We start from the raw sequence: 22,994 nt of genomic DNA on the forward strand, positions 1-22,994 counted from the left end.
CTATAGCCTATGTCCTTCTGCCACATCTCCCCTTTCAAATGGTTTATTGGGTGTAGTGATTGGTGCATTACTTTTGTAGTTTACCTGGCTCAAAGGTTTGTGTTCTCTCTTTATAATAGTAGTATAGATATCCTGATTCCCCTGCCAAATAGATTCTTTTTGACTCTGCGTTCATATCTAATACGATTGGTATGGGGCGACAAGCGGGCCCAGGTTCGATGGCTAATCATGACACTACCTTGTGACAGAGGGGGACATGGCGTCCCGGATTTGCAGCTGTATTATTTAGTTGCCCAGTGCAGCTTCGCACAGACATGGTACCACCCCAATGCCAGAATTCCCTATTTGCGTCCAGAGTCTGATCTAGTTCTTCCAGACACGTTGGCAGCTGTTTAGCCTAAGGGTGTCCCCAGAGACCCCAAAGACATCCAAACAGTATCAACAACCAGTTGGGCATGGGAGAAATTAAGGCGACTTACTAACACTCCAATCCTTTACTCTTCTGCACTACCGCTCCCAAGTGCCAAATGGCTTCCAATCACCGGCAAAAAACGTGTACAGTGAACATGAGTTGAAATCAACATTGTCAAAATGAGCGATTTGCTTCCAGGCGGCCATATTTTCGATCCCGACAATATGTCCCAATTCCCCGAGGCAACATTCATGGATAGGTTTGTTCTCATGAGAATATGCCCAGCACTGCGCGCTACAACCCCAGACTTTCCACTAGAACCCCCATCCTTCAATCCGCTAACTATGGTGATTGAGAGCGGGCGAGGTGTACATCTTATATCGAAACTCTACAAGGCCTGCGCTGCTATCATTCCAGTTAATGATGACAACGTCTGTAGTGCACGGGAGAGACTTGGGTAACCCGCTTACAGATGAGCAACAGATATGTTGATTATCATTATTAAGTGCCTGCTGCTCAGTGACGAAAAATCTTTCCCTTAATAGCCGCCATAAACTGATACACTTCAAATTTCTGCATAGAGTATATGTAACCCCATCCAGAGTCCACAGAATAGATCCATCCAGACCCCATCACTGTCCAAAATGCAATGCCCCACACGCAGACTTTGCCCACCTTGCATGGACCTGCCCACGAATTCTCACATATTGGGTGGCAGTGCAGAAGGACTATTAGCAGTATGGTAAATGTAGCAATGGTCTCCCTACCAGAAATTGCCCTCCTAGGGAACGTTGTTCAGTTTCCCCCTAAAATTTGCAAATTTGTTGCCATCGGTCTGTTGCTAGCTAAGAGAGAAGTCGCTATTTATTGGGGTGGAAAAACATTGCCTACGGTCAAGGGATAGTTAAACAGCCTAGCTTCCTGCTCCATGAGAAGCGAACTGTACGTGACCTCGATCCCTCCATCCTCCAGATCCAGAGATATATGGGGCCCTTTCAGAGCTTATTTGGCCACGCAGCAGCAGGACCCCCCCACACAGCAAGAACAGGGTACAGTGCCAGCAGGCGTGGGGTAGACAATGCCAGCACATATGTTGATTATCATTATTAAGTGCTCCTGTAAGATCATGGAATTGCGGGTTGTATTTATACAAAAGAATGCCTCGAAGTTGGGTACTGTATTCATGGTTAGGGGTAAAAGCCTTGCGCTAGAGACAAATACTGATAAATGGGAAGAACGTTTTTTGATATGATGTCCTGACTTGATACATCGCTATGCAGGCCTAACAATACTGTATTACCAACATTACTATGTAATAAAACGACTATGTACATTCCATTGTATTGCTTTATGGTGCGTGAAACTGCAAAATAAAGTTTAAAAAAAAAGGGCTCCATCTTTCAACCAACCTGAACCAACTTGTCTCCAGGAACCCGCCCTCTCATCACTTCAAAAGGGAATTTACCCAAAGAGTCCTGCACAGTGGTGCAATATCCCCAAACCATCTCATCAACTGCTTCCTTTACCTACAGATAAAAGCCCAAGCCATTTTAATGACCCCCTGAACAAACTATTCGCTCTTTCCACTATGCCATTTCCTTGGGGATTATACAAAGAAGGACGCTGGTGTTTGATACCATTGCTGCATAAGAATTTCTCCATGTCCCTAGAAGTGAGCTGAGTACCCATATCCGTCACCAAGACGGAAGGCACACCTTCCTCAAAAAATACATCCCTCAAAGCCTGAATAGTGGCACTAGTGATAATCTCCCTGATAAACTTTACACACAGCCACTTAGAATAAGAATCCACACAAACCATGGTGAACCTGAGACCACTGTGAACCTCAGGCATAGGACCAATTAAATCTAAGCACAAAGTGTGCCAAGCAAGCCCCGGTTAGCAATGTGACCAAGGGCAGATTGGCTACCAAGCTGAAGACGCTTTTCATTCTCTTTGCATGCACTACACCTGACCACCACACATCTACCACCTGAGCACCCATACCTGGCCACCAAAACTGGGCTTTAAGGTGCCTCTGGGTGCGGTGTTGACCTATATGCCCACTGCTACAAGCCTTTGCTTAAGAGGGACAGGTGGCACAAACCTCTCACCCCTCATCCAAATTTGAACACCGCAAGTTGTTAGTTCTTCCAACACCTTGACAAACAGACGCACTGAACTAGCAACACAACTCTCCCTCTGTTTGCCCGAAAAAACAAATGCATGACCTCTTAAAGAGTGAGAGCCGCATCCATGGCTTGAAATCAATCTTCTTTAGAGAAAACACCTGTGCAATCCAACACAACACCCTGGACAGAAGCGACTGCACCCTCAAAATCATGATCCTCCACAGAAGGACCCTGTGCCATTTGCCACTGCAAGGGTAAGCGAGACAGGCAATACGCCTGAACATTCCTCCATTGATGAATATGCTCTAAGACATAGCAAAACTCTAGAAGTCTGGCAGCAAACCACACCAACCTGGCCGAACCCTTACCAGCACCACAAGGGAGAAGGATTTTGATCAGAGGCTTGTGGTCAGATCTCAAGATAAGTTGAGTACCCCTCACAAATTTGAACGAAAGTACTTGACCACCCATGCAGCGGCCAAGCATTTCCTTTACAATAACGGAATAGTTCCTTTCAGTATCGCTTAGGGTGCGAGATGCAAAGGCCACAGTTCTCTAGCCATCCTTGTGTTTTTTGGAAAGTAGGACGCCCAGACCTGTTGCACTTAAATCCACCGTCACAACGGACTTAAGTTTAATATTGAAAGGCACCAAAATACCAGCCTTGCAAATCTCTTTTTTAATATTCAAAAAACACTCCTCTTGCACACTTGACCATTCGAAACCCTTGCCTTTCTTTAAGAGAGACCTCAAAGACTCTATTTTGCCTGAAAAATTGCAAATACATTTTGAATAATATTGAATGAGGCCCATGAAAGACCTACGAAGGTCTTTGTCTTGAGGGGAAGGAGACAAGTGTGTGGCTTCCAACAAGTCTTTTTTTGGACTAACTCCACCAGAAGACAAAGAGTAGCTCAGATTCTCAATTTGTTCCTTCAAAAAGCAACACTTATTCTTCCTCAAAGTGAGCCCCACATCAGCAATTATCTGTAAAGCAAGATTTAACACAGCATTGTGTTCTTCAATCGACTTTCCAAAAATTAGTACGTTGTCCTGAAAGTAGATGATATTTTCCAACCCTTTAAAAACATCAGAGATCATCCTTTGGAAAACACTTACTGCAGACGTGAGACCGAAGGGCATTCTAGTAAATTGATATGTACCGTCCATTGTGATAAACACAGTAAGTGCTTTAGAGTCTTGGTGAACCTTTATCTGGTGATATGCGCTCTTCAAGTCCAACTTGGAAAAGTACCTTCCTCCCTTGAGCAACAACGCCATTTTGTTAATGTTTGGTAGAGGGTAAATATCTGCCACAATGTTTTGGTTGAGAGAGCTCAAGTCCAAGCAGAATCTGAGACACCCATCAGACTTGTGTGTAATGACTATGGGAGACACCCAGCTGGATGCCTCCACAGGTTTTTTAACACCTTGCTGCAACATATCATGAATTAACCCCTTCACTTCCTCATGCACCATCACAGGGACCGTCCTAAGTTTATGTTGAACAGGGACGGCTCCTTCTTTCAAAATAATCTTAAGTGCAATACCCTTCAACAAACCTAAGTACTCTTTGAAAACTCTCCCATTTGCACGCAGAATGTCTTCAATAGACTCTTGATCGACAACGATAACCTGTGAGGGTGCCCTGGGATTAACAATGATGTGCCAATCATACTAATGAAGCCATCCAAGAATTGGTGACCCACTCTAAGCAATATACACTTTACCCTCAGTGCATCGTCCCTCAAACTAAAATGTAACCTCCATAAATCCTAAAATGTCAATGGACTCCCCCTGGAATCCTACGAGGGAGATGTCTTTGGGTTTCAAGATACCCAGTGTCCGCTAGTGTTCGAAGACTGATTTTAGTATAATTGTGTACAACGACCCTGGGTCAACCTTAAGTTCCACCTCACAAACATTTATGGTAAATATTGCCTGGGGCTAATTCGCCTTTGAAAGTCTTCTCTTTTATTCCCAACTTCATGTGCATCACCCAACAATAAGACTCTGTCACAAGACTCCAAATGACACGTACACCCATTAGAAACCAAGGACACTTTGTTGTGGTTGCTCACCTTGCACATTTTCGCAACATGCCCCAAACGACTCCATTTCCTTAATTCCTTGTTAGCAAAACAAAATGTTGACTCTAATGAATGATTAGTGGTCCCACGCTGATTACATACCCTGGTACCTGGTTTACCAACCCCACCATACCTATTAAATCTTCTGTTGTACTTGGGTCTGGCAGGCAAATCAACATGTTTGCTAACGGCACCTACACCTACTTCAGATACATCTCCCTTCTGCTTCTTTTTTTCTAATTCTTGCATACAAGAGGCAGATTGCTCCAGAACCTTAGCTATATATATGGCCTATCTCAAAGTGGGATTTTTCGCTGCCCATAAGCGGTCCTGATTTTGTTTTACTCTACATTAGACAATTAACTGATCCCTTATCAACTCGTTAGTCATGACACCATATTTACATTTCATGGATAACTCACGCAACCTCGCCACAAACTCATCAATCGACTCATCCACTGCGGTTGTGTATAAAACACGTATACTGTGCCAAAACTAGATTCTCTTCTTTAGCGAAACTGACACTTAACCTCCCTTTGGCTTCTTCAAAAACATCTAGAACAGGTTGTCCATTATGCTCTGCGACTTCATGTAGAAACCAGAACAATCTTTAACCCTCACTGCCCAATACACTTAATAATAACACCTTTTTCCTGGACGGAAGAAACTCTTGCCCATCCAAAGCTTCTATGTAATTGTCAAAGATTATTATCCAATCCTCCCATGGAACTGGAGGCGAACCTGGCTGAGATAAAAAATAGGGAGGGGTGCTACAGACACATGAGCCATGGTGATACCAGACGAAGTAGCACTAAGTGGACTCTCAGATGCTTCACACAAGACCCCAGGTCAAAAATGACAAACAAAGGGTGGAGAATAAAAATGATTTGGGAGATTAAAGTGATACCCAAATGTGAGAAAAGAGGAGATGAGGGAAAATGCAGTGTCTAAGGGTGGGCAAAAGATCATACAGAGTTTGGAAAACAATTCACAAATGACGGGGTGGGCGCATCACCGGTAAGAAAATAACACGCATGGATTGTGCATGCCACTGAAGGAATGAACAAAGATAATTAGGAAGATAAAAAATGTGCGTGTCACCGAGCTAACTATCACCTGAATGTGTAGCGGAGACCGCTTCCTCCTGCGCCGACTCTGGATAAACCAAATGCAGTACTTGAATACACCGCAAGGTCGCTTCTTCCTATCTAGTTTCTTTACTTGTCAGGCGTAGAGTCTGAACGTGCTGCACAACGCATAACCGTTTCTCCTAGCAAGATGGAGGCACGTAAGGATATGTCAGCTAGGCCACTAACCTCTGCCAACTGTAGCTGGAGCCAATTGCAGTGACCGGACCTCCACCGGCTGATTGCTGTAGGGAATGATCCCTGTGCCGGGAGTAAGGCACCTTCATACGCCCCCTGAAGCAACTGGAAACGGCAGGGGAGGCGCCTGTAACTCGCTGAGGCAGAAGACAGGCTTGGGCAGAAAGACAAGCAGCACAAACAGGACTCGGTCTGTCTGATAACTCTGACAGATTCACAGGTTCGCTGCGGGTTGACACACCAATGGGGACGACTGGTCAGATCCTTGCCAAAATGAATTAAATATCTTCGACACAGCAGGATACACGAAAGGTAAGACTTTTATTCAGCGCCGTCATTTACAACCCTACAGCCCTACCAAGTGTCACACATCCGGTGTGACACTAACGCATTTTTAGTTACATTTCCGCATTACCGCATGTTAAAGGATTGTCACGCAAATAAGCGTATTTAAAAGCTAAGTGCATTATCAGTACTTGAGGTTGTCACTGTCAAGCCTGACTGTCAAGCCTGATTAAAACAGAGTCTGTGGCAGCCCCAGCAGGCTTGGGATTCAGCTGAGCTAACGCAGCTTTAGTGCAATGTATCCTGGTTGAATGTAACTGCCCCGGCTCGGCTCTTACTGGCAGGCTGATGTCATCACGGTGAGACGTCACTGCAGAAGCACGCGCAGTTTATTTTGGGCGCTCGATGCGGCTGGATAGTTGCAGGCGGCGCAGCATGTCATCATCTTTAGAGGTAGGGCTGTCTATAACTACGGCACCGTCCGCCGACTTTAATCTGCTCGGGCACCACGTGCTAGCTATTGTTATTACCGCCCCCTTTGAATCATGAAATATCTTACTGTAGCCGATCGTCTCGGAGTGAAGTCAGTGACACCGGGGCCGCCTGGACAGACTGGAGGTGGAGGGCCCTTCTTCTGTGAGGTTAGTGAAATTTTGCTTTTGCCATATGTACGACTGGTCGTGGTCAGTGGGAGAGAGAGCATGTGTGCGCGAAATTGAGATGCTGGCTGAGCCCCCACGTGCAGCTCCCTTCCACCGTACCTCGGTTATCTCTTCTCGATGAAGCCTTGGGAGAGGTCGCGGGGCTCTGAAGCGACTGGAAAGGTTTTTTTATTGCTTGGTAAAGGAGCCCCCCACCCACTCCCTCATTGGGCCTCCTTGTTTGTTCAGAACATCACTCTTCCTCACAAGTAGAGGAAAAGAGATAAGAAGCAGCACATGAAGGGTCAGGGCAGCTAACACAGCACATCAAACCCCACTATTAAATAGAACAAACTGTGCCGTGTTTATTCACGACATTCAAATAAATGCCATTGATTACTTTCGATTTATTAGAGCATTTTAAACTACAGAGAACTTTAACCATTTAAACTAATAAAAACAGACATTACAAACATACCTGAGAGCGTACCCAGTTCTATGTGTGAAGTGTGGCTCATCTCAATCACGTGCCTACCCAGACACCTACTAGCAAATGCACTCCATTCTAGACTTATTCTGAGTTTGCCTATGCCCCTGTCACTCACACAGTACGTCTCTGCTTTGTTTTTCAGTTTCGTTATAGCTCAGGTCACTGGTGGCTGTTGAGTGAGACTGAGTCACTCAGCTGATTATAATGACATTTTCAACCACTTCCAAGCTGCTTTATCTAATTTCTATAATTTTAGCTAGAGTCTGATCAATGGAAGTTGTTTATATTTCTTACGTTTTGCAGCAGTTAACTTAGTTTCTCGTTCCTCAAATGTGTGCAATTTCTGATATTATTGTTTCCCTCCTCTTCATTGCTTAATTTTGCTCACGAGACAGTGTCACTCATAGTCATTGAAATGTCACTCATAATTACTCTAAAATTATTAAAATGTCACACATAGCAATCTGAAACCTTGGCAGCTAGCTATGACCCTATCTCATCCTAGCCAGCGGTCAACTGACCAGAATGGAATCCCAATTCAATTACAAAGACATGGGGAATATGACATCCGTCAGATTCCACATGTAGGACATAACAAGCACAAGCAAACTACAACAAAAATATTTGCTTAAATTACACAATTAAAGGGGGAAGCCAGGATTTATCCAAATGTTCCAGTTCCATTTGTACAAAATCAGCAAGCAAATTGGTGTATATTTGCCTTTTGTTATATTAAGGCTTTGTTTTCATCTCTTTGTACACTTTTACACTTTTGTGCAGTTTATATATAGCACAAACTCGACCCAAAGGCATTGGATCGCTTTACATGAGCATCCATTACATTACAGAATGTCACCATTCATTGTTTATAGGGATTGGAAGATGAAGTGATTTGTCCAGAATCACAGGATGTCGAGTTGATGCCGAGACTTGAACAAGGGCCCATATTTATCCTAGTGTTGCATCGCCCTTGCGCCACGCAAGGGGGCGCAAGGGCAACAATACTAAAGTCAGATTTATCAAGCCAAACAAGGCCACCTTGCGTGGCCGAGCATGGCTTGATAAATCTGGAGTAACGCAAGGCAGAGCAAGTTGGTGCCTTGCATTAATCTCCCACAGGGAGGCATTCCATTGGTGGAGCGTGGGTGTTTCCATGCATTCACCAATAGATTTTGGTACATTCCCAGAATTACCATTATTGGTAGACCTGGGAATGCGACAAAATGCTACACCTCCCTAGAGGAGGCATAACAAGGAGAAATATCTTTATTTCTCCTCATTTTGTAATCCTTGTACGTGCACTGCATTCTGCAGCACACCCAGAATGACGTAACTCCCTCTGAGGACTGTTTTTGTACAGGAGATGTCCCTCCATGTATAAAAAAAAACCTGCCTGCAACGCAGGCACCCTTGCACCATGATGCAAAGATACCTGCATTGGAACCGGGCAGACAAAACTGCACACGCAAGGGAAGGACAAGAAGGCGCCATATGATGTTGAATATGGCACATTCCTGTCCTTTCAAGGTGGCTTGCTGCACTGTGGTGCATGAAAGTATGATATATCTGGGCCCAGGTTCCCCAGTTGCAAAGACGACATCTCTGGACCCGACCCCACATACAGGGTACAGGGAGGAAACCCGCAGAACCCACAAGAAATCTCTGCTTGTTATAGGCTTGAGATTTCAACAAGACCTCGAGCTGAGCCAGAGCCAGGTTTCAGGTACGAGCCTTGCTCGAGCTTTCAGTGGCTCGCCTATCTCTACATTGTATGTGCTATTTCTTGTTGACTGGAAAGAGGCCTGGACTCTTCTTTGCAGTGTATATAACCAATAGTGAGTGGAGCATCTAGTCTTAACTGAAGAAGGCTTCTTTCAGCCTGGAAAGCTGGTACCCGCTCTGTTTTCATTCTAAATATCTATTATGGCAACTGGGCCTTCCTACAGGGAAGCAACATGATCTGGATACCATCAATTTAAAGCGTTCAGTGTATGTGAAAAGACAAAGCAGGTAACGAGATCACTTTTCCATGGATCTGCATTAACGGATTTAGCATCTTGCCTTACAATAGGTTAGTTACCGGAAGGAAGAGTTCTCTATCAGAGACAACAATTACAAAGAGTTGGAATTATGCCCTGTCCACCAAACGAGATTACCCTTTAGGAGAAGGAGAGAGAAAGGACATGTCTGTGACACACAGCACAAGTATTACACATAATATAATGACAAATACAGGATTGTCAGTTGTCTCATATGGAATGTTAATTATTGTAGCTGTAAAGACTATGTATAGAACAGTTAGGGCGGTCCACCTGACATTAGGCTGCGAAGGGGACAGTTGCATTATAATATTAGTGAACACATACATTATACCGTACTGTGCATAAAGCGAATGCATCTACTTTACAAAACTTTGAGTTTTTTAAATAGATAATGAAACCGAGGCACAGGACGATCACAATCTGGTTGAGTAAATGCCAGACTTCAAACCCAGTTCTCCTTTATTCCAAAGTCATAAACTTAACAACGAGATCACACAACGCCAGTCGGAAGAGTAGTTATAAACATTTCCAACTGTTTAGGTACAAGACAGAGAAATTTTGAAGAAAGTGGACCATAAGAGGAGTGTGTGGTCAAAGAAACAAGCACTGGCGTTGCCAATAGGTTTCGCATTTGGAAAGTTGGAGCTATTGGTTTTGTAAATGACATTTTATATTTATATATTGTTATTGACAATGCCAATAACGATATATAAATATAAAATGTAATTTACAAAACCAATAGCTCCAACTTTCCAAATGCGAAACCTATTGGCAACGCCAGTGCTTGTTTGCGTATCTATCTTTTTATTATGTTGATTGTTATCTATATTCTTCTTCGTGTACCCTCCTAAAGTTTTCTGAATCCCTTGGGCCAGGTTCGTGCAATAAAAAAAAAAAACTAAAATAAAATAAATAAGGGGCGTGGCTTCGAGTGCGAAGATGGCAGACGCGGCTCTGTAGAGCTCCTGCCGGCCCGATATTTATCCGCTTAATTATCCTGGCCCTGAACCCTTTACTCAATCTGCTGTTGTGGAGGTGGCTGCTGGAGACCGGGGGTGCCCGTTGGTGTGGTCGCTGGGGCCCCGGACCGCGTTTGGAACGGCATTTGGTGGCGGTGCCTGCCGGGCCTACTCGCCGCGTGGTGAGCCGGGACCTCAATTTTTGTCCCGCCCGCCGGCCGGCTCTAGGCGCCGGGCGGACTGCAGGCGGCTGAGCCCCTGTGGCTGAAGCTGGGTCGCCAGAAGAGAGGAGACGGTGCACCCTGCCGCTGATACATCCTGCGGAGTAGCGACCTTGCGAGACGAATGCACGGATCCGGAGGTCGCCCAGTATCTACTTGTCTGCCGGGAGCGAGGTGCTTGCGGAGTCGACGGCGCCCCGCCGGCTGGAGTAGGCGGACTGGCTGGGCCGCATCGGCGGCCTTGACTCTGGGCCCGAGATTGGCAACAACTGCGCCTTGGCGGAGCGGCGCTGCCCGGGTGCCTGCTTGTAACTTGGCGTGCTGGTGGCAGGTGGGTGCCACGCGGCCTGGTGTGATCCGAACACCCTGGCCTGGGCCTGAGTGGTGGACATTCTAGCTGTGCGAACCCCTGTACGGGTGTGTGTCGCCTTACTGCCTCTGCCGGAGCCATGACTAGAGGCGGGGGTGGCACGACCGCAACCAAGCAGGGGACCATCGATAAGTTCACTGGCCCTGGAGGAGGTGCCGGGACAGCCGGAGGAGGTCAGAGCGCCGGGCCGGACAACGCGGCATTGATGGCGGCCATTACGCAGTCCCGCGACATGTTGGATGCAAAGATTGGCGTGGTCGGTGCCAATGTGATGCTGCTGCGTCAAGATCTCCGCAACGCGGTCGCCCGCATCACCGAAACAGAGACCAGGGTCACAGAAGTGGAAGGAGATGTTGGCGCCCTTAAGAAGAAAGTTGCGGACATGGAGAGGATTCAGAAGGGCCTGGCGCTTCGCGTGGAAGATGCAGAGGGGCGGGCGCGACGGAATAATCTGCGTTTTGTCGGCTTTCCGGAGGATTGTGAGAAAGGGCCCATGGATGCATTCCTGACACGATGGTTGGAGGGCTGGCTCCCCCCCGAACACCCTGTTGCGCTGCAGTGGAGCGCGCACACAGAGCCCTGGCGCAGAAACCACCGGCTGGGGAGCGGCCTCGCCAGATCATCGCCAAAATCCTGAACTTCCACAACAGGGACGCCATACTCCGGGAAGCGCGGCTCAAAGACACCTTGCTGTACGACAACCATAAGATTATGATCTTCCCGGACTATACCAAGCTGGTCCAGCAGCAGCGACACTCATTCCTGGCGGCGAAGGCCAAGCTGCGTGGCCTAAAAATCCAGTATTCGCTGCTTCACCCGGCCCGCCTCCGGGTGATCTTCAATTCTAAGACTCATTTTTTCGACTCGCTAGAGGCCGTCTTCAGGTGGACCGACGAGACGGTCAGGCTCCGACCAAACGTCCAGCCAGGGTTGCATTCCGGGCCCTCGCGCAGCTCGTCTCAAGACCGGAGCGACCCGCCCGGTAAAGGAAAACGTCATCGCAAGTCCCGCTCGCGACGGAGGTCCTTGTCCGAGACCCCCTTTTGGGGGACACACAGCCCGACACGGACCAATCTGGCAAGGAATCCTGATCATCGTACGATATGGACGTCTACCGATTGCCTTTGATCTGTGGCTGTACATTGCGGCAGCCAGAACTTGGATGGTGGAACGGACACTGACTGGTGCAGTATAGACTTATGTTTTGGCAAGTGTATGGGGCCCTCGCGGGATAGTATATATATATATATGGTGCCTTGCTTATGGACCTGATGCTTGTGGGATGGGGGTTCGGGGCACGATTTATGGGCTGCCTCCTCATTTTGGGGTTGGGGGGTGGTTCTAGGGGCGCGCCCTGTTGGTTAGTGGGGGGACTAGTTGGGATCCATTGGTATGGCTGGCTTTGGGCGCTATGTTTTGGGCCTGAAGCACCGCATGCCGCGACAGATACTTCACTGTTCTCTGAGGTATAGGGGTGGGGGGGGGGCTGGGGTGTTTGGTTGCTTGGGGGTTGGGGCTGTTCGAGGGGGGTGGTGGGGGTCGGGCCGTTTTATGTGGGGTGCACTTGGTTCGTATGATATTTGCAATTGGGGTGTTGGGGATCTGGGTCGGGTTCCGGGGGTCGCAGAGATTTGCCCATCGTGACAATGGCTGATGCCCCACGACCGGTACTTCCTAGTACCTCTATGCGGATTCTGAGCTGGAATGTCCGGGGGCTCCTGGACAAGATCAAACGGGGGCTGTGCTTCGCTGGGCAAAAAGGGATTTGGTGGATGTGCTCCTCCTTCAGGAAACACACATGTTGGGTACTAAAGCATTGAGTCTGCAGCGGTTTGGCTTCCACCAAGTGTTTCATGCCGGGTTTACAAGGGGCTCGAGGGGGGTGGCCATTCTTGTCCACAGGCGGTTGTCTTATACTCATGAGCATCACTGGCTCGATCCTCAGGGTTGGTTTGTGTTTGTGCAGGGGAGGATTGGCGTGGAGCCGGTGGTGTTTGGCAGTGTTTATGCCCCTCCCCCGCTGCAGTGGTCCCTAGCGGAGAAACTGTTTGCCTTGTGGTCTGAGCTTCCCCATTCCCTGGCGGTGATTGGAGGTGACTGGAATGATGTGGTAGACATGAATTTGGACAGGCAGAGGGGGCGAGGGGTCGCGGCTGTGGCCTCGCCTACACGGTTGAATGCCATGATTGATGGACTGGGATGGGTGGACGTGTGGAGGCATCTGCATGCTGGGAAGCGGGAGTACACGTATGTTTCTGCAGTGCATGGCTCCCTCTCACGCTTGGATTGTGTGTTCGTGACGGGGCCTTCCTTGACAGGGTGAAGGGGGCGGCCATCCGGCCTCGCGGGCTGTCCGATCACTCCCCTGTAGCAGTTCAGATTGACCTATGTAAGGCACGCCAACCGTTCCGGTGGCGGATGTCCTCGTGGCATCTACAGCGACCGGCCTACTCCCAACATATGCGCAGTGCGATTGCCCACTACTGGCAGGACAACCTCACGGAGGGGGTGGATGCGGTGACGGTTTGGGAGGCTATGAAGCCTGCCTTGAGGAGAGTTGACATTGCCTGGTGCGCTTCTGCTCGCCGGACTCGGCAGGAAAATATTGTTATGGCGGCGGAGCGGGTGGAGGTGCCTGAGGCACGATACAGGGGAGTGGGTGATGACAGGACACTGCGACTGCTCCTACAAGCACAGCAGTCTTATTCCTCGACCTTGCTGGATGAGGCTCGCCAGGCGTGGTTGGCCACGCGTAGTAGGGTGTACCAGTGGGGAGACAAGTCCTGCACCATGCTCCACAGGCTTTGTCAGCAGACTCTGCAGCCGATCACCTTGCCGGGGCTTACAGACGAAGTAGGAGCGGTGATAACAGACCCTGCGATCCTCGCGGCGAGCTTTGTGCGCTATTATGCGCAACAGTACGCCTCTCGGGAGAGCCTTTCCCCCGAAGACATTGAGGGGTTCCTCGCGGATGTCCCTCCCCATGCAGTCTCGGATGAGGTACGAGATGCCTTAGATCTCCCCCTGACGGCTGAGGAACTAGGTGACGCGCTGGGTCAACTTAATGTGGGTAAGGCACCGGGACCGAGCGGATTCCCCAGCGAATTCTATAGGAAATTCCACTTGCAACTTGGGCCACATTACAGGCAGGCGTTGGAACTGGCGCAGGAGCGTGGCAGCCTGCCCCCGACTGGCGTCAAGCTGAAATTGTGGTCTTCCAAAAGCCGGGCAGACCCCCCGACCGTCACGAGTCCTATCGTCCCATATCCCTCATCAATTTTGAAGCCAAGCTCCTGGCCAAAGCGCTGACGAACCGCCTACTTCCACATATCACGGACCTTGTCCACCCGGACCAGGCGGGCTTTATGCCGCACCAGGCGACGAGACACAACATTCGGCGCGCGCAGGCCGCGATAGACGCAGTGGGGGCGACCGGGGATCGGGCTGCGCTGTTGCTTGCTGACATTGATAGTGCTTTTGATTCGGTTAGCTGGACCTATCTCTTTGCCCTTCTGCCACTTCTCAATCTGGGGCCGGTGTTCATCTCCTATGTGAAATTGCTTTATACGGACATAACTGCCTCGGTGCGTGTCTCTGGGGCGATTTCCGAGCGGTTCCCCATTGCCAGGGGCACTCGTCAGGGGTGTCCCCTCTCCCCGTACCTTTTTGCGCTGGCCATGGAGCCCCTGGCCGCTCGAGTGCGCCGGGATGCACTTTATCGGGGCTTTGTATGGGGGGCGGACCACTCGGATCGCATAGCCTTGTATGCGGACGATGTCCTCTTCTTTATGACTGATTTGCATCGCACGGGCCCTCGCATACTAGATATGATGCGGGAGTTTGGTGAAGCGTCGGGGCTTTTTCTTAATCCACGCAAGTCGACCCTGTGGGTGTTGGGGGGTGAATCGGTGACGTGCCCGTGGGCCGCGACCCTTCAGGTGGCAGTCGATGGCATGAAATATTTGGGCGTCTTCCTCTCGGCCTCGGCTACGGTGGCGTGGGACCGAAACGTGCAGCCAGTGTGGGATAGAGTTCAGATGGATGTCAAGACTTGGACGCGCATGCCTCTCAATATTTATGGCAGATCGGCCATATTCAAGATGGTTGCCCTGCCACGGCTTCTCTATCAACTGCAGAATCATCCATTTAGAATAGACCCGCAGTGGTTCCGACGTGTCAATTCAGTGCTGGGCCGGTTTTTGTGGGCCGGGGAGGCCTCCAGGGTGGCACTGCGTACATGCTTTCTCTCTACATACTGCGGCGGCTTGGCGTCCACGGATCTTCTGTCCTATTACCAGGCCTCCCACCTTCTGGTGCTCAACGAGTGGTGGTATGGAGACCGTAGCGATCCGGCTTATGCATTGGAGCACTCTCTAATGGGGGGTGCCACGCTCCATACCTTACTGTACTCCGCCAGACGGAGGAGGACGCTGCCGAGGGTCACCCAAGTAGTCTTCGCGATCTGGCGGCAAGCTTTGCGCCGTATGGGTTGGTGGGGCAGGCTGACCGCTGAGACTCCGTTATGGCATAATGGTTTGCTTCCGGCGCTGGCGTCCCTGTCCGGGTTTGGCGGCTGGGACGCGATCGGGATTCCGTCCCTTGGTCATGTCCTCACTGGAACTACACTTAAGTCCTTTCAGGATCTTAGCTCTGAATTCAATATGCCTAAGTCCCAATTCTTCCGGTACCTCCAGTTCCGCCATGCCCTCGGCCCTAGCCTGGTAGGGTTAGATCAACTCCCTGACTTTAGTCCCATTGAAGCGAAACTCTTTATGGGGGACCTGGGCGACAAGAAGGTCTCTCAGATATACCGCTCCCTGGTTACGCACTGCTCCCCTTCCCTCTTAACATTGAAGGCCTCCTGGGAGACGGATGTTGGCCCCTTGGATGAGGATGACTGGCGTGAGGCCCTTGAATCCCCCCGTGGGGCTGCTATAGCCGTCCGTCTTAGATTTATTCAATTCAAATACCTTCACAGGGCATACTATACTAGGGAACGATTGTGGCGGGCGGGCCTTATAGCCGCTCCGGAGTGCCTGAGGTGTGGAACTGAAAGGGGGACGCTCTTCCACACAGTGTGGTCTTGTGGGGGATTGACCAGATTCTGGGCTGGGGTCTGGGACTGCCTATCGGAGGTGTTGGGGTGGGACCTTCCCCGTACCCATAGACTGGGCCTCCTCCATGTCCTGGAGAATGTTGGGGGCAACATATACAAGCGACATCTTTTGCTACTGGGGCTAGTGGTGGCCAAGCGAGATCTGGCTCAGGCCTGGAAAAGTGAACGTGCCCCCCCACTCGGCGCATGGAAGGCGGGATTGGACTTTCTCATGGGGATGGAACTTTGAAGCCAGGGGGTGTCCCCGAAAGCACTACAAAATTTGGAAACGGTGGGCGGACTACAGGGGGCTTACCCTTGACCCCCCAATTGACATTGATGATGCACTTCCTCCTGATGTGGACCCTGTACCTTAGGTTGTTGGCCGACACCTACATTGCTTTCAATCTAATGTTGCTACTCTGTGAACACGTGCACTGGGCTAGGGTGGGATAAGGGGTGGGTAGTTGGGGAAGGGTGTTGGGGGGTATTTTTGGGGATGGGTGGGGCAGGGGTGGGATGGGGTTTGTCTCCTAAAACTCTGGGTTCATTGTCATGCCATTACCTGCATACTGTTGACAGTATCCTCCTGATTGTGGAGAGCTGTATTGATACTTGCTTGAACTCTCAATAAATACGGTTTTGAAAAAAAAAAAAAAACTGTGCTGGTGCCTGTTCCATGGACATAACCAGAGGCTCAATGGCCCTTTAATATCTATGCTGCTTGCCCTAGGCGTACTTGGATTCCTGCAAGCATGCGAAAAACAGCAGGCCCCAACCTCCGCGTTGAGAATGGATTGAATAACCCATTAAGCAAAAAAAAAACACAATAATCACTAGATTAACCAACCACTAATATTGAATTCTTGAGTAGCATGCTACTTGCGTCAAGAATGTTTTTGGAACATGTAATAAATGAATGCCAAACGGGAAACCCCAAATGACCCAAGCACTGATAACTAAACAGAAAACTGTGACCTGTTTTTTTTTCTACTAGTGTCAAAGATAACCCGCGCGCTCTGCAAGCAGGTTCCTCACTTGCTGACGTGTGCTCTCGTTTCTTTCTGCGGGTTTTAAGAGGGAGGTAGGTGTGGACGGAAGAGGGGCATTTCCACAATTAATTTGGGGCGACAGAAAGGTCCAGTTATACGACACGACTCCTCCCCGCCCTCTGCGAACCCGCATGAGGCCTTCGCTGCTCTAAAATTTGGCAAAGCCCGCCTTTGTGCTGCCCTGACACCGGATCAGCAACCACAAAAAGCAACTGCCAGCTCAAAAGCAATCTGCCGATAGAGCCTGGTGCTATCCAATCAAGGGCAGAAGGTCACTTCCGAACAACTGGGCAATAAAAGATTATTTCCACGGAACAGAAAGGCCCCAGTGGTGGTTGGCTGAGGGGAGGAGGGAGCCAGGGGTGGGTGCTGTCTGTGGGAGGAAGTGCATTGAATACAGGCAGCAGACGGGAAGCATCTGGAGCTGTGCAGGGCCTGTTCTCAAGACGAGAGAAAAAGCCCCCACGGTGGGGCCAGCGGCTCTGTTCAATGATTCAAACTCTTTTTTTTTGTGTGGTCATTTAGAGGCAATGTTCCCAGGCAAAAAGAAAAGCAGCAGTGCTGCGTCTTATCTGAGGCTGACTAAACAAGGGAAGCCGGATGGGGGCGGAAGAGCCTGGTGGGGGGGCGGGAATGCGAGCGAGGGGAGGAGAAGTGTGGCAGGCACCGAGGGTAAAACATTGCCTAGAAAAGAACCACACTCCTCAAAATCTAAAATGAACAGTGCTGAAGCACATAAATGGTCATGCAATAGAAATAGCTTTGTCTAACTTTGAAGCTAAATACATTCTGATATTGGGCACTACTGATAACGGACTTAATGAAATCTCAAAAATAATGCACAGTGTATAAATGGCTAATTCAGCAGCCAATAGGGCATCAAATGGAGTTGATCCGAAACTGCTGAGACAAAAAAAAAATTTCTTGAGAACAGTTCGTGTAAATAGGACAATGCCCTTGCCTCAATAAAGAATAGTTGAAATGCAGCGACTGTATAGAAGACCCAAAGCAAAGCACATTTTGACAAACAAAGGACACCCATTAGAACAAATATGTTGAAAAAGTAAAGTTTTTATAACATCCACGAAACGGAATGAAAATAAGCAAACTCTGTGCTTGAACAGCAGGTACCACGTATCACCATCCATTTAGGTGCAATCCCTTCAGAGCAAAATAAAGCACTAACGAAATGTATAAATGCGGACCATAAGTAGCGAGCATAAGAAATCATACCAGAATCGGCGAATAACAAGTTACCATGTATACGCCGCCATGGAAACACCGGAAGTCAGGCCAAGAATAAGGACACGTCCGGAAACAAAAAGAACATCACAAGGATCAAGATATATCCGGCCAGCAAGGTGATAGGCTGAAACCGCACATGTGATTCACTAGGAAGTAAAAGAAACACCCGAACGACAACAGCAGAAGTTGCATTCAGAGACGGATCGCAACTGCCATAACAGAAATGAGGGCAGTTTTCCCCGACGAATGGGAAACACACGGAGGGGCTGCATGCGGTCTCCCGAAAGGACACAAGTAGAACTAATAGCCCGTACCATGCACATGGAATAACTGAAGCTTCAGCATGCTAGTAAGGAAAGCTTCATGGTTACAAGCAATATAAGCTAAGAGAATATTGTATAATCCAGCAATAACCTTCCCTCCGACATACTAATGTGCAATCACGATCCGGTTTCTTTTTTAAACAAGGGAAGCCGGATGGGGGCGGGAGAGCCTGGTGGGGGGGCGGGAATGCGAGCGAGGGGAGAAGTGTGGCAGGCAGATGCGCGGAGGGAAGCCGAATGGGGGCGGGAGAGCCTGGTGGGGGGGCGGGAATGCAGGCGGATTAGGGAGATGCGCCTGCTTGTGTGGTCACATGACCCGCTTTTGTGGTCAGGTGACTCACATGCACTGTGGAAAAACCGCAGTGGTTTGACGAGACGAATGGAGCACTTGAATTTTCGCCTATTACATTCGCAAGCGAAGGATAATAGGCGAAACCTAAAAAAAGAGAGTAGCAAAGTGGATGCACCGACAAAAAAATTCGGAGGATAGACAAGCAAACAACGCACTGTAAAATGGTAGCAAACACATCATAACTGCGAGGGGGCCCTGTGCCGCGTCTGATGCCTTCCGCCCAGTCAAGGTAATTTAGCTAATTGCGTTATACATGCTGGAACGTGTACTTTTGCTTTTCTGATATACATAGCATAAATTCAAATTGGCCATGTCATGCCGGCTCCGAACAACAGAAATGTTTCTGTTCAGAGGTAGGCACTGCGAGAGGTAGCAACTGGCCTGTGAATATAAACGGGACCCCCTGTTGCTTCTCTCTTTGTTGACTATCAGCAGCCTGAATGTCAAATGTGTTTCCTCCTAGGGCTCTATCTGAGCAAAGACCGGTTTAATGAAGTGATAGCAAGCATACCGAAGAATGCAAGCATACTGAAAATATCAAGCATGCTGAAAATAGGGACACAGTGTCACAAGTGAATTTTACATTTTGTCGGACCAGAAATTCCTTTGTTTGTAACGAGTAACGTACATATTGCATAGGTTACAATTCTTATGAAAGCAGTCGATGTCCACATAGCTTATCACTGTACAGTGGAGCACATTAGCGTCACTCAACATGAAACTAGGATATGGTTTCCTCCGTCCCAATGCCACCCCATCATCTTCTATATTACTTATATATATATATATATATATATATATATATATATATATATATATATATATATTTTCCAATGCAGTTCCTTTAATTTTTCATGTATAAATGTGCAAAAGAAAAGGAGTCAAGCGTGAGAATTAGAGAAGTAAAGGAGGGAAAATCAAATGTGTTCAAACTGCACACTGTGGAAGAACTGTTCACAATAATTTAGAGAAAACTCAAATGCGAAAAATTTAAATCTTACAATTTGCTATCTAAAATCACTTTGTGATTTAAAATGTAGTAAGGATAATGCAACGTAAAAGACAAAGTCTGAGCAGTTACACAGCTGTGGAATACATATGTTGTCATGTGCCTTTGCATTTCTGTTGATCTCGCTGAAAAAAAGACTATGTTTATGAATTTAGTAAGAACAGGTCTGTCCTCAAATTTTTATACAGATCCTGTAGTCTTGTTACACTACCTACCTTTGCACAACTACAACCCCCAAAATCGATTTGCAATGAAATGCCAGGACAGGAAACAGTTGTACTCCTATTTCATGGTCATGCATGACATGGTGTCAATGTAAATGGATTAGGCCAGCCCCCTGCTAGTGTAATTACAAAACATTATTGGTTCTATATCAAAGTAAATATGGAACAAAGTGCACCCACCTTCTGTCACTCTCTGCTGGCAGAAGTTCAACAGTCACATACCCCTACTTTTGACTACTCCCTAGTGTAAGACCTTGGGAGATCGAACAGAAAGAAACGCAAAAACAGAAAATACTCGCCAGCCATACGGCAGGAGGCCACTTAGACTCGTGTGGTGGAAAAAACACACAATAACACAACTTAAGTCGTGGAAACTAAAGAGAGACGGTGGTTAATGGGGGCTGAGGAAACAAAAAAGAGACTACCAACGCTGACCGGTGCTAAGAAGAAAAGTGTCCTTTCTGTCGAAAGAACCGGCCATCTTGGTAATGATACTATAAAGTATCGGCACTAGTCTGCAGAGGCGCAATACACTTTATCAGGAGAATACTTGTACGTTTCAACAGGAAGCAGGCAGGGAAGGTAAAGAGACGATTAGGGTTTCGTTTTGAGTCTTTTTTTTACTTCCAGATGTAGAATATTTGCATTCCCTTCTTCGAGTCTTTGTCCCTGTCCGAAATTCCTCCTTTTCAATTTTGATTCGTCCATTTGTTCGTTAATAGTATTTAGTACCGGCTAGCTAGAGCATTATGTGTCGTTGTCGGAATTTACTATTCCCTTAACCTGGTTGGAGCACTGTGGTGACGTATTTTCATACACCGGGCATGGCGTCGTGTGTTGCTATGGTGAATCTTCGAGTTTGTTGACGCGCGACCCTGGCAGACTCGCTGGAGACAAGCAATCGGACCCTGGGTACACTATGTATTGTGCGCGAGTATGCCCTCCTGTAGCCCCTTTTACAGAGCCATTGAACGTGCACGTGGTGGGGCTCCAACGGGAGCCAGAATTTCAGACTGCCATGTGCGCTGCGCAGGTAAGAGCGGGGAACGCTCGAGATGCGGCTGAAGCTCTACACTGGGAAGTTGTGTGCCTGTCCTCTGCTTAGCATCTCCAAATGGACCCCACGCAAAATCTCTCCTCCAAACAAATTTGCATTACTGTATAACCTACCCCTCAGTAACACATTCCAGACTGCCTCACATATATGTGAAATGCAAGCGTGCTGGTTCACTTCAGCAAGTGCTGGTTAATAGTTATGGTATTTCAATATGCCCTGCAAAATTCTGGAGGGCTGTAGCACCACCGCGCTCAGTTGTAAAATAAGTACAATGCTCCGTTCTTGATTAAGATACATGTACAATATTTTTAGAGTCAGGGTATCCAATAATGAACACCTGGAGTCAAAGTATACATAAAAAACGATAAGTTTATTTCACAATAAAAATGCAGGACCGTTCAGATGAAACCTTCTCAACTGCCCCAAACCTCTTCCCACATTCCAGAATGCCCACAATACATGACATACAGATTATTTTAAGAACATTAGAGCAATGCCTATTAAAATGTAGATTTTCCTAGTAATTTATGACGGAAAGTTTTAATGTTATTAACGACACAGGCGACACCAATGCTTTTCTAATCCTGCTTTATTCAATAGCAGCCAAGATAAACAGTAAAAACTACAGTTCCCAGAAGGCGAAGTGACCAATTGGCCAATGGGGAAACGTGGAATCCAACAATAACAACCAATGAACGGGCAGACCCATATATAATGCTTGCCCTGACTGCGAGCAGCCTTCTTTTCTTCGGCGAGCAGGCTAGATACTGTCCATAAACAAAGGGAACATTGAGAGAACAATACCAAAGGCTTGAGTCCAAACAGAAAACTCTTGACAAAAGTCCAATAAAGTCATTCTTGAACCTGGAACTGGGATTGGAGGATCAGAGTTGGACGCTGGAACAGGGCGTTGCAGATCAGAAACCTTATGCCGGCGATTGCCCCGGTCAGGAAGAAGTTGGTGGTAGAGCTGAGTCACTAAAGGGAGAGAGAAGAACACATATTAAAATGTGTTGTGGTGGGATAATACTCGCCTCTGTGTCTTAAATAAAGTTAAGACTTTCCGTCATAAATAACTAGGACAATCCACATTTTATGTCAAGACCGGAGGCTCCTATTAAGCTTGTTCAAAGCATATCAACAACCAAAGAAGCAGCAGTAATAATAGGTTTACAATAAAACATGAAACACATTGTCAATGGACCAATCAGCCCATCTCAGAATGTCCTCCAATCCGGAGCCTGCCGAAAAAGCTTTGGAGTCCATGGCTCCCCTGGTAGAATGGGCACCGAAGACGGAAACATCAATACGACAAGGGACATAACCCAACGAACCCAACGGGCTAAAGTGGCAGTGGAAGCAGGTTTATGGAAAATGAGGAGTTGGGAATGGGAGGACGTTCTGAGATCAGAGGTCCGTTGTTCATACACCTTCATACACGTTCCTAACAAAAAAAATGAATGTGTCCTCATGTAAAGCAACTGGTGCTATGTAAAGCGCTCTGAAACCCGATACCTTCGGGGCAAGTTTGCGCTATATAAAACTCTGTAAAATTAAATTGAGGCATTGACCTACACATAATTTAGGCTAAGAAGGAAAATAAGGATAAAAAACTGAATTCAAATTAGTTTTGTACGTTTGTTAATGTGAAACATCACCTCAGAAGGGGT

The 22,994-nt window shown here is 47.9% G+C and overlaps 2 protein-coding genes across 3 annotated transcripts in view; one reads left to right on the forward strand and one right to left on the reverse strand.

Annotated features, from left to right (window-relative positions):
- ZBTB24 (zinc finger and BTB domain containing 24) overlaps nucleotides 1-20,634 on the reverse strand; it is a 163,783-nt gene extending 143,149 nt beyond the window's left edge. Inside the window, exon 1 of the mRNA XM_086926670.1 lies at nucleotides 20,448-20,634. The gene's annotated coding sequence lies outside the window, so the exon portion shown is untranslated. The remainder of the gene's footprint in view (nucleotides 1-20,447) is intronic.
- A 475-nt stretch (nucleotides 20,635-21,109) lies between these two features.
- Nucleotides 21,110-22,994, forward strand: part of PPIL6 (peptidylprolyl isomerase like 6) — a 277,079-nt gene continuing 275,194 nt past the window's right edge. The window contains exon 1 of one of the 2 annotated variants that reach the window (XM_086926671.1): nucleotides 21,110-21,300. In XM_086926671.1, coding sequence (XP_086782797.1) covers nucleotides 21,187-21,300 — 114 coding nt within the window. In that variant the 5' untranslated portion in view covers nucleotides 21,110-21,186. The remainder of the gene's footprint in view (nucleotides 21,301-22,994) is intronic. The other variant, XM_086926672.1, reaches the window with a different exon arrangement.

The sequence above is a fragment of the Lissotriton vulgaris genome, chromosome 6 (genome assembly GCF_964263255.1).
Source record: "Lissotriton vulgaris chromosome 6, aLisVul1.2, whole genome shotgun sequence".
NCBI lineage: Eukaryota > Metazoa > Chordata > Amphibia > Caudata > Salamandridae > Lissotriton > Lissotriton vulgaris.